General features: G+C 36.5%; 1 protein-coding gene across 7 annotated transcripts in view; it reads left to right on the top strand.

Moving 5' to 3' along the window:
* The window catches only part of MMS22L (MMS22 like, DNA repair protein), a 103961-nt gene that overhangs the window by 6191 nt on the left and 85599 nt on the right, over positions 1-12171 (top strand). For all 7 annotated transcript variants that reach the window (XM_068937850.1, XM_068937851.1, XM_068937847.1 and 4 more), the window contains 5 exons: positions 1638-1690; positions 5045-5132; positions 5236-5413; positions 6544-6637; positions 9888-10018. In XM_068937850.1, coding sequence (XP_068793951.1) covers positions 1638-1690; positions 5045-5132; positions 5236-5413; positions 6544-6637; positions 9888-10018 — 544 coding nt within the window. The remainder of the gene's footprint in view (positions 1-1637; positions 1691-5044; positions 5133-5235; positions 5414-6543; positions 6638-9887; positions 10019-12171) is intronic.

Below are 12171 nucleotides of genomic sequence, written 5' to 3'. Positions count from 1 at the left end.
CAGTAAACAGAACTCTTAGCTGTAATTTTTTTTAGTGTGATTGAAGATATGTAAGTTAAAATTGAAGAACAATTATGTAATCATTTACCTGGGTGTGTTGAGACAATGTATTTCTTTAGTAAACAGAGGTGTTGGTTTAACTCTCAGAGGGTATTTATTTGAAAATGAAATGGTTTAATGGTTAACAACCAGTGAGGATCAATCTTTGAGGTACAAATGCAAAAAGAAATTAAGTGACTTATTTAACAGAGGACGTCTTTGTCATGCTTATCATGCCTGCTTTGTGCTTTTATTTATCAGGCCACTGTATTGTCTTCTAACGTTCAGTAGGAAATTGTTTTTCCTTTTTTCTTTTCTTTTCTTTTTTTTTGTCTGTGGCTCTTTTCTGATTCACTCTCTCTAACCTTCAGCCTCAACAGCCCCCTTCCATAAAGTTGTCCAATCTTAGACTTCTTTCCTTTCTACACAGCTGAAATACTTGAAAAATTCATCTCGAAATGCAGCATTGAGGAAGAACTAAATGGCTGAAAGTAATCCTAGGTAGATTTTATTGAAGGAAGGAAAAGCTGAGGGAGGTAGTTTTAATGTGCTTACCCTATAATATACAGGTTACAGGTCTGCGTTTTTTTGATCTTTTTGGAGATCTCCGTAATTTTCACAAGTGTATGTTGTTTTGTGTATGTAGTTGTGGTGTATATGTGTAGCTTTTTTTTTTTTTTTTTTCTTTCTATGAACAGCCGCTCTGGGTTGGAGTCGAGCATCCTATTTTGAATCCTGCTGTAGTAAGTGTGTAGACTGTATAAGAAAAGGCAGGTAGAGAACTCCTTCCTCAATTTATGTAGTATTTCATAATTTGAGCCTAGCAAGGTGGGCAGCCTTTTCAAAGTCTTTGTCTTGTGCAGTTGAACTTTTTATGTATTCAGTTTAGTGTCCTGTTATCTCTGTGAAGCTTATACTTGATGACCGCTCGAAAATTAGTTACTGCAGAATATGACTGAATACTTAGCCGTGTTACAGCTTTTCTTTATTCTCATGTGTAGTGGCAGTTAGCAACAAATTATTTAAAAATGGTATCTCTCCCCTCCAAAACTGTATTGTTTTACTTTTTCCAAAGATGCTTTCTTCCTTGACTGTACTATATTTGTTGCTATTAACTGTGTGATGTGTGCACAAGTTAAGCAGTAGACCATGTTAAGCAGGAAAAGGGGAAAGCTGCTGGCAGAATTTCCTAGTACTTATTCATAAGTGAATTAGTTCAGTGTACGCTGTGCGGGCTATCATTCAGGTTTATTTGGGTGTCAAATGTGAGGGAGATTGAGTTACGTTTGTGGGAAGATCACTTAAAGGGAGCGTGGAGTTTGTATAATTATTTTTTTCCCCTCCATTTTGGTATTTAGATAATTTATCGTTATTGTTTAAAGTTTTAGAAACAAGCAAAAAGGCTGTCCAGTATTACTCCTTAACACCAGATGTGTCTGTAGCCTTCTTCAAATGGGGTTTTCCACATTACATTTCTGTAAAGTTTCTCAGAGCAGATGTGTTCCTTGCTTTGTATTTCTGTTTAAAACCTAATTAAAATTTTGTTAAATACCTTTCATTTATATGAATACCATAAACCTTTATATCTCTTTAATTAGGCAACGAATCCACAAGTTGGAAAACCTAATACAGATGAGTTCGTCTGATTTCAGTAAGTTGAACACACTTCATTTTACATGGGGGTAGATATTTGACTGCATTTTCATTATAGAAGTAAGTTATACACACTAGTGCTTTAATTCTTGACTAAGGGCTTGTGGTACGTGCCACAGAACAACGTATAAGCAGCATAAGCCTGCAATAGGTGTGCAAATGTATGCAACCAGTTGATGTAAGCTAGTGTGAAACAGATACCTGACCATGCTAATTGGAAGTGTTAATGAGTCAGTTTGGAACTGGATCTTCCTTGTGTAGTAAATGCGCAGGTCAAAATTCTGGTTTTATTGACCTCAGTGGGGAATTCTGTGTTAACTTGACTTGACCTAAGATAAGATGTCTCCTACGAGGCAGGATTTGGCAAACCTTATTTAACTCATTTACTTAAACTCGTTTAATTAAAAATTGAAAGTTGTATCAAAGCTCCTAACAACTATTTTAGTTATAAAGATAGTTGGTTAGGGCTCTTCTTTGCCCCGCACAGTGTTCTTTTGGCTTACGTTTACACAAGTTAGCTATATTTACTGAGTTTAGAAGTTATTTAGAGACTTCATTTATCTTTGCAAAAGGATCGATGAAATGGGAGCACTACAAAACAGTTTGTTTGAATTAAATATTAGGGCATGAGAAACACTGTGTTTCTGAAGGATTATTGCAGCCTTGGGCTTATTGTGAGCTTGAAGGCTGCATTACTTAGCAAGTTGAGAAGTTCAGTAATTACTCAGTTATATACTGTCTGTAGTATCTTCTTGTTACGAATAAATTGGTAGTGTTCTAAGAGTGCAAGTAAATATTCTTACACCTTTTTATTATTAATTTCATTTGATATTGTCATGCTGTGTCATTTAAATTACTGCTATGAACTTAAGCTGCAAGATTGTTTCATATGCTTTTGTTGATTGTATCTTAAAAATATAGCTCTAGCTGAGATTTAATACTTAAGTGGAATAACTTTATTTTAAATTACACTTGCACATTTATATCATAGCTGGACACCAAGTAACTGTTCTGTAGCTCTTTTTTCCTTAAATTTAAGCATCTGCTTGGTTCTCTTTTCTGTACTCTGTTCCTCCTTTCGTCAAATAAGCTAGTAGACTAAAAACAGTATAAAAGTTATACGGAAAAATGTCAAAAAATGTGGAAACATGGACACTTCTCCATGTCCAGTTCTCTAATACTGGATCCATTATACTAATATCTGGTCTAATTGCATAGCAGGAGTTCAGATTCTGGGTCGCTGCTGTTTGTTTGTTTGTTTGTATTACTGTTTGTTTCTGCTAGGTCATGTATGCACTTAGTTGTGAAATAAAATTTGCATGCAACTTTACAGTTACTCAAGCTCAGGCATGGTTAGTTTACTACAAAAATAATTATTTTAAAATAGGCTATTGTATGAAATGCCTTTAATAATAATAATATAGTGAGCATGATGATTTTTCTGGTGAAGCACTGCTTTAACTCTTTCACTAGCCTCAAACAGGGATTAATACTTGAAGGTGCATGTAAAACAGGCACAGAACTGATAAAAGTGTTTGAAAACTCTGAGATAATCCCAGGGAAATGTGTAAATGCTATGTGCTTGTGCTCCTAGACCAAACCGTGAGAAATGAAGGCTGAATAAAAACAATCTATCATGCTGAAAAAGACACATGGAACGGATTAGGGTCCTCTTCAGGAAGCATTCCTGTATGCCAAGGCCATGTCTACGAGATGTGGATTGAATTTTATGCCTTGCACCAAACTACCTTTGTGACATAAAGCACGTCACTGATACATCCATACCTCAATTCCCCGTTTCTACGAGAATGGTAGAAGTAGAGGTGTAGTGTGAGGATACAAGTGTTAAAAATGATCAGACAGTGTGGTGATAGGTATTACTGTTATCTTAGATAAATGGGCTATTCTTGCAGTTTAAAATCAAGTTTGGTTTTAGCTCAGTAGATCTGTTGTGCACACTCCTTTGCATATATGTTTATGTAGATATATCATATTTTGTTTAATTTCTTATCAATTTCAAGGAACTTTGGAGACTTGCTACAGGGATCTGTATAATGTGGAGGCCATATGAAATGCTTCTGAATTTGGATTATGGAATATTCTTGTGCTTGTGCCAATTGATTTGCTCTGCTCACTCAGTGAGTGTTATTGCACAAAAGACTGTGAGACAGACTTATATGCACTTATTTGTGGCATACGTGAACTTCAAAGTTGCCTTGAGGTGAAGAGGGGAAACTAAGGGAGAGAAAGAAAGAAAAGGAAAGGGAAAACTCTCCTCAGTGGCCAGCTGGGAAGAGAAGCAATGGAGTCCTCAGATCATCATCTTCCCCTGGGTGTGCTGTCTGGCACAACAGGCAGCAAAAAGTTTTTTGCCATGCTTCTCCCCTAGTGTTATATAGCTTTCATTGGGACCTACTCACATTCCGTATTTGTTTTTCCTGTTTATGATGCTCTTAGCAATGGCTGGCACATGCTTAATCAGGTACAAGTGTTGTATGCTGACTGGTTGCTAGGTTTGTATGCATATATATTATCGGGTAATAATTACTGAGTACTAAATGACCACTGTCTACTTTGTTATGCACTAAGTTTTGATTTCCTGTAATATAAACTAAAAGCTACCAGAGAAGCTGTAGGGAAAAGCTGTGTGGAGGAAATAAGGAGTGATTCTCACACCAGTGGCAACTGCTTAACATAAAGCTTGCCTTAACAATGGTGTTCGGGCTTGCAGGTGCAAGGTGATAAGGGTGACACCATGAGAATAACAGCAGGAAGCAACAAGGGAAAGGAAAAGTGCTACCACAGAGGTTTCGGGGAGAGACAGTCACAGTAACTAGATGAAAGGATACGCAGCTGCAAGCAAAAGGCAAGCTACAGAATTGCAAATGGAAGGCTCTTAGCATTACGTGGCTTAAGGCACCTAAGGCACTGTACAACCTGATGCTTCCCAGGAAGAGATGTCACAAAGCATGTTTCCACATAAGTCCATCTACTTATGAGTTTTCCCAAGAGAAAAGGATGCTGAGAAATTGCTTCATACTGTTGTCCTTTCTGAAGGCTTCTGGGAAGCAGACAGGGAGCAGGGCAGTAGGGCTGAGTGATTTGTTCTAGTAATGATTGTTTGCCTTCTCTTCCCTCCATATCTGGATATGTGCCTTTGATGATAAGATAAAGAATTATGGATCCCTCTGGCAAGATGGCTTTTGAAAGTGGGTTATTGCCACCAGAACAATTCATCTGGCTTGCAACCTTCCCCCAACCTGGCTTCAGGAAAGAAGGTGGCCTCATGTGATTCACGAGTTACAGTATGGGCAGGTCTACTTTAAGCTATTGATCTTCTCCTTTACTTCAGGTCAAGCTGCAAACTTGCACTCTGAAGCAGAGAGCATCAGGCATCAATGTATTGAGTTTTTGCATTATGTGAAAGTTTTCATCTTCAGGTGAGATTTGCACACAGTTTACTAACTTATTTTATGTACTAAGCTTTGTCTAGCTGTTCCTTACACGTTCTCTGACTGCGTGTCTCTGTGTGTGTTTGTTCAGGTATCTGGAACCGCCTAGAGCGGGAAATGATGGAATGCTCCACCCATATGAAGAACTGGAAGCCCAGCTACCGTCACTGTTGGTGGAAGAGCTTCATGCTTTGACCCTACAAATTGGTCACCTTTTTGAACTTCCTAGCAGTGTTCTGGCAGCATTTACTATTCAACATCAGGCAAAGGTTGATAGCTATTGTAATTTTAAATTGTTGTGTTACAGTATGTGTTTGACTTGAAAAATTACAGTTGAATGAGAATTAACCTTTCTTCAGAAATGAAGATGAATTTATGCTTTTTATTTTGTTTCTTTTTCCCTTTTTAAACTTAAGTGCTGCCCCATACTTGAAATACAACCAAAGAGCTCTTGATTTGCTTATTTATTATTTCTTTCTTATCCTTTGCTCCTTTTAGAATTCCTCCTATAGTATACAAATGGTAATAATAATTACAGGTAAATATATAGACGCGAATGAGTATAACATGTTACAAATTTCTCAGTGGTTGTCCTTGATAATGGTTAGAATTTCTGACCTTCCCAGGAGGAGGGGCACTTATAAATATATTCTGAAATGTATTTCAAAATAGGAAAAAAATCATGCATATGAAGAAGAAAACTGCAGACGTGGAAGTAGGTGCTGCAACATTTGAAACTAGTAAAGTATACAGCGCTAAGATTTGTGCATGTGTATAATAACTAGTGCTATCAAAGCATTGAGCTAGTGCTCCAATCTCTTAGAAAGAAAAGAAGAAATTTCAGTCTTAGGTTGTAATATCTGGACATGAATGATCCACTGAGGAACAGCATTTTGAATCTTTCTGTTCATTTATCTTGTCGGTAGGACTAATGTTGAGCTGATGAAATAAACAATTTCGGCAATCTTTAGGGAAAAGAATATTGAACATTTGGAAATATTTTAAGTGTATACTTCACTCTCTGCACACTTTGTGTGCTACCTAGTGCTTTGTTGGAAAGGAAAGGATAACTAAAGGCATGTTTAATAATAATAAATAATAATAATAATAATTGGCAAGTCTGAACCAAGACACTGTGGCTAAATTGTAGTTTAGATCAGATTAAAGTCTTCATGGTTTTGTGCTCTACATGCTCTACAGACAGAATTACTTGTCTGGAAGCTTTTTTTCTTTCACTGAATAACATGTATTGCATGTTACAGTTGATTTGCTAGTAGATATCAATAATGTTTGCTGTAGGCAAAATGTATGCCCATCTTCATGTGCCTTAGCAGCATCCAGAATTCACTAAAGAAATGTTATGAATAAAAACTGAATGGGTGTATTTTTTTAATCACAGCTCTTTCCTCCATCATGGCATTTACTACATCTCCATTTGGATATCCATTGGCTGGTGTTGGAAATTCTTCATGTCCTAGATGAAAAAATGATGAGTAAGTGTTTTTTTTCTTGATTGTGTTCTTCTGCATATGACTTATCTAGATTTCTCATCTCAAATTGTCTAGAATAATTTACTTTTTTGTTAAGAGTAGTTTCTGAGCATATCTGTATTTAATTGCTTAGACTCAAATATGGTGAAGGCAGGTCCTTTGCAAGTCTTACCACATAGTTTGGTCTCTGTATGTTGGTTTCACTGTGCAGCACACCTCTATGATTAAACCTTCCTTAATATAGCTTACATTAAATGAAATGGTATTGGGAATTTGTTCTATCAAAACGTGACAGAGTATTACAGAGTTTCTTCTCAACTAACACTTGCAACAGACTACATGTTTAATAATAATATACTTCTGACAAATAAAAATGCTTTTGCAGAGATCTAGAATGTATGCTAGCACGCAGCAATGTGATGCAAACAATGTTGGAAAAGTCTCCAAGGATGAGTTGTTACTAAGAATCTCGGATGCATGTTGTCTTGAGAGTCAGAACATCAAAAGGAGAAATATTCTTCCAGTTTCAGGCTTCAGATCCCTCTTTCGTTATTAGACTTCCTGAGAAGGTTTTGTGAAGATTTAAAATGGAGAATCCACATTTCTAACCATTTATGACATTAAGATGATACTGGGCAAAGACTCAGTCAGAGGAGTTTGTAAAAATATAGCAAGAAAAGGGCAAGGCAAGACTTTTTTTTTTTAATGGATTTTGAAAGGGCAAGGAGTAGATTGATATGAGTAAGCTGTTCAAAGCAGCTGAACAAAAAAGGTCATAGGATGCAGTTGAAGAACCCAACTTCAAAGCAGTTCAGTTTGTTAGAGTAGTGTTAAAATACAGAAGAGAACATTTTTTGCTTTTTGAGAACTATTTATGTATTTATTCATTTCCCTGTCAGCAAAATAAATCACAAAAAAAATTTTCTTCTATAATCATTGTGTTACCTTACACCAACACTCTATGTTATTATAAATCCCCTATATAAGTTCTATATAGGAATTGCAACAGTTGGAGTAACATTGAGATCTGTCTAGAGTGCACTGTCTGTTTAGTCCCGATAATTGATATTGAATCTGAACTCTTGGATTAGCATTAGCCCACTTTTGAGTGCTGTCTCAACGCAGTCTTGCTCAGATTAACATCTTCACTGTTACTGCGCATCTGTGTTTATGGATAGCATGTGGATTGGTTCTTTGCTCTGTAAAACTTAGAAAGTTTTTTTTTTATGATCCATTGTGGGATAACCTGTTTTATTTTTTTGATGCCATTTGGAGAAGGATGGGAAGACTGCTGGCTCTCAAATGATCTTTCCTTTGTCTTTATCAGAGAGTGAACAGTTTTAATCCGGAGCTGTGCTTCAGTTGATACGCACGATCACATAAGTAGGAACATATTCAAAACACAAATCGGCACAGGACTGCAAAATTTTGCTTGGCTGTTATAGAGGAGTTGAGTTAAGAACATATTGAAGCTAAGACTACAATGTAGTCATTCTAGTAGTTCCTTAAATACTTCTACCAGTCTTTCAACTAAATTGAACCCGTTGAAAAAGGCAAGAAAGATAGCAGAATTTAGTCAAAGCAAAGCATTCTGTTATTATCCAAAATGTAATTGAAAGAGAATATCATATTTTGTCATGAAATATTTATAATAAAGTATATGTGAATGTAGGATAATATGACGTTAACTTCTGTACTATCCTAAATGATGGATTTGTAAGTGTTTGAATATATTTTTTAAAGTGGACATACAAAACCAGAATAATATAGCTATTTGATTATTTGTTTTGCTTGAGAGTAACATAACTTCAGTTTAAATTAATTACAGATTTCCTATTCACTTAATCAGCTAAGTACTCCTGCTTGATTCATTATCCACTGCATTCAGAAATGCTTCAGTTTTTTTGGAATGTTTTTCAATAGTTTTATGAATTCAGTATTTCAAAAACAGGCTTCTTATTTTTCGGACCTACAAACTTTAGCACAGTATTGAGGCGGATGCTTCCCTTAGCAGAGGAAAACATACATGTATTTTGAGAATGTTTTGGGGCCATGGGGTTATATCTATTTCAACATTTGTGCAATGCCAGCCATGTACAGTGTGCCTTACCAAGCATTTGAAAGGCCAGGTCCTTCTGAAAATTTGAGCTTGTAGAGGGAACGTGTAAAAACAGCATGATTTGGAAGGTTATGAAAAGCATTATGATTTACTGGTGAAATTGAGTGGTTGTTAATTTTCTTCTTGCCCCTGTGATTTTCCCATTTTTGCCTAAGAAAATTGACGAAAATTAAAAAAAGTTTGAAGTGAATTTACATTCTCTGCATGAATCTTGCATTGCATATTTAGAATTTCTCCATAAAGATGTAATTTGTCTTCCAAAATTTGGTGTTTATTTTTAGATCTAGTTCCGAGTAGTAATATAGTAATCCTTTCTCATAAGAAAAAAACTGTGCTTTTTGACAACAAAATTCACTAGTCGAGACATTGCACACACTAGTTGAGACATTGCACAAGTCTGCATATATTATTTTTGTCTTGTATTCTGTATGCCTTGTAGAATTTCTTAGGCTTTCATCTCATTCCATAAAGCCTGCTGAGTGAAAAAATCACACTGCTGAAATCAATGGCAGGATAGTGGGCTCAGAGCTTCACCCTGCGTTTCCAGGAATAAAATACAGGCTCAGTCTGCATATCTTCTGTTCCACTGATGTCAAGGGAGTTGTACTGTTGGAAAGCTGGTGAGATACGATCTTACAGCCTCTTAACTTTACCATGTTATCTGTGTTAATGTCTACAAATGCTCAAGTTGGAATATGATCATGCCAGCTTTTTACATCAACACATCTTAACGAAAGTGTTAGACCTCTCTAGAATTGTTTGTCATCAACTTGCATATCTGTAAAACATGTCATGATTTCAGAACATGTGCACTGGCATGTGACAAAGAGGAATTTGCAGATAAATAAATTTTTATTCCCCTGCAAAGGCTGTGCCAGTAAAAGGCTGTGAAATGCCAAACCATTCTACTGTCAACCGGAACAATATCCATTTGCTATGTAATAATGAAGGCACTAGCTTGAATTTAGAATAGATGAACTTTCCCAAGGAAGTTTGTAAATGAAAACTACACACAGCTCAACAAACCAATTCTGTGATATACAGTATAGAGGAAGAAAAAAAAAAAATGTCTGTCTTTGTATTCATAGAACCACGGCCAGGACTAAATAGGTCTAATTTTCTCTTGTGTTTTAGGACAAGTTGTATATGCTAACCATTTCATAAATCTAACTGGAGAGAATTTAACCAGTATCAGCTTATTTGAAACACACTGTGGAAATCTCATATGTGATTTAATAAGCATGTCCATCAATAAATATATAAAGGTAACCTTTTTTCTTATATATAGGACAAATTAGATGCTTCCATTGAGAACCACATTAGGTGCGTGCATAGATGACTTGTTACTGCTAAGTTATAAATGTTATGTGTGGCTTAGTATCTCCATGTTTTAAAGAGTGTTATTTGTTAGGAGCTCAAATTGTGTTATATTTATTCATGACCATCTGGCAGTTGAATGAGAGAGTAATATTGAAATGCACTGCGTACAGAGCAGAAGAGTATGCCACGTTTTGTAAGTTCAGTGTTCCAGGTTTTCTGCCAAACGTGGCACAGTCTAAAAGGTTTAGAGCTGCAGATGAAAAAAAGTCTTTTCAAACTCTCTCAACAGGAACACAAAGAGAGTAACTGTAATATTGGCATTAAGGTAACTGGACACTTACAGAATGTCCTATTACATTTTATAGTTACGCTGTTCCTATTTCCGCAACCTCATCTTTCTGTTATAGTGCATCTTTTTTGTTACGTTTGTCAAGGGAAAACCTTTTTTCTTAATATTTTTCTTTTCTTTTTTTTCCTATTCTGGCTGCAATGTTTTTCTTGCTTGTCTTGAGCAATACAAAAACTAGAAAGTCATAATAGCTCCATATATCAGCTAGTAAGAGCTGTGCAATCTCCTTTAACTGTGTCATTGTGAAACCTGCTTTAAATGCTATGTGTGATCCGTGAATTCAGGAACAGACTCTAAGAATAGCTAGCGGTGACCAATGTATAATGTATATTTTCTAGGTACAAAGATATGAAAAGTGGAATCCCCCTTTCTTTCCTATAACTGTTTATGGAAGGAGAACAGCTGTGGTCGCATCTGACAACTGTTCTTTTAAACAGTCTCTTCAGGGAGAATTCTTCTATCTTTTCAAATAGGTTTTGACTTAGTAAATTTTCACATAACACTGCAGCCTCCTCCCCCCTCAGAAGGCAAAGAGGAAGAGAGTAGCTTTGAGAAAGCAAGAATCAAGTAGTATCTGTTGACCACTATGCTTGATAGTTGCCTTTGAAGTGTCAGATGCTAAACTGCAATTCACCCTACTGGCGCAGAGCAACATTAGAGAGAGAGAAGATTGTTTTGTTACTACTTTTTCTTCAGTCTTGTAAGGCTTGGGCCCCATATCTTGAGCTAGATCTATCTGAGTTTTGTTTCTGAAGTGGAGCTTGGACTGAAGCTGAATAATCCTTCTTCAGGCTGATGCCTCCTGCAGTAGGCATTCATTGCTATAATCAGTGACGAAAATAATGCCCCATGATCATGGACTGAGCCCACTGTGGTCTGAGGTGTATTTGGCAGAGAAATAGATATCCTTGGGAATCCTCTTTGCTATTTTCAGCATTATGTCCTGGCACCAGAGCTGCATTGCCCAACTGTACCACAATTTGAGTCATTGTCGTCATTATAATTTCTTTTCTAATCCCATTCTTTCTGGGATACTTAGCTCAGAATGTCACAAGGGGAATTGGCAGACCATTTCTGAACAAAACAATGTTTCAGTTATTCTCTGTCTAAGCAATATCTGTGTGGTGTGTTGCTCAGATACTACTAGCCACACTCTATTCTGAGCAGGTACTGCACTCGGATCTCCTGCAGAAGAAATCCTGCTATCTTGTTGTAGAAGATCATAGCAGATCCTTTTGCTCCCACAGGTTTTAGGTGCCACGTTTGGTCAGACCCATGCTTGAGAAATCGTCCTCAGAGATCAAATGTCATGTTAGTTCCGTTAACTCTCCTCTACTTTGAAAGAGTTGTCTTTGTTACCAGATAAGAAAGTGGCATCTGCAGATCCACATCACTCAAACTTTGGATTTTGAAGGTATGAAGACTCAAGAGCAGTCCTCAAAGCATTTGGTATCTGTAATTTCCCATTGCCGTTTGGAATTGCCTACCCAATGACCAAAGGTGAGGTAGGCATCTCTTCTGAAAGGGATTTGACAAATGCTACATAATCTTTTACCTCATTTAGGAGGGTTTAAAAAAAAAAAAAAAAGTACTTAGCCTCTGCAGAGTTACAGTCGAGTAGGAAAACATTCACATCTATCCTCAAAATGTTTTAAGAAACTGTATTTCCATATGTGCAAGATGGATTCCTCCTACCTTCTATCAAAAACTTTCAAATTCAGTTTATGAAACTTCATTTTCTCTCCCTAG

The sequence above is a fragment of the Struthio camelus genome, chromosome 3 (genome assembly GCF_040807025.1).
Source record: "Struthio camelus isolate bStrCam1 chromosome 3, bStrCam1.hap1, whole genome shotgun sequence".
Lineage (NCBI taxonomy): Eukaryota > Metazoa > Chordata > Aves > Struthioniformes > Struthionidae > Struthio > Struthio camelus.
This window is presented reverse-complemented; position numbering and strand designations above follow the sequence as displayed.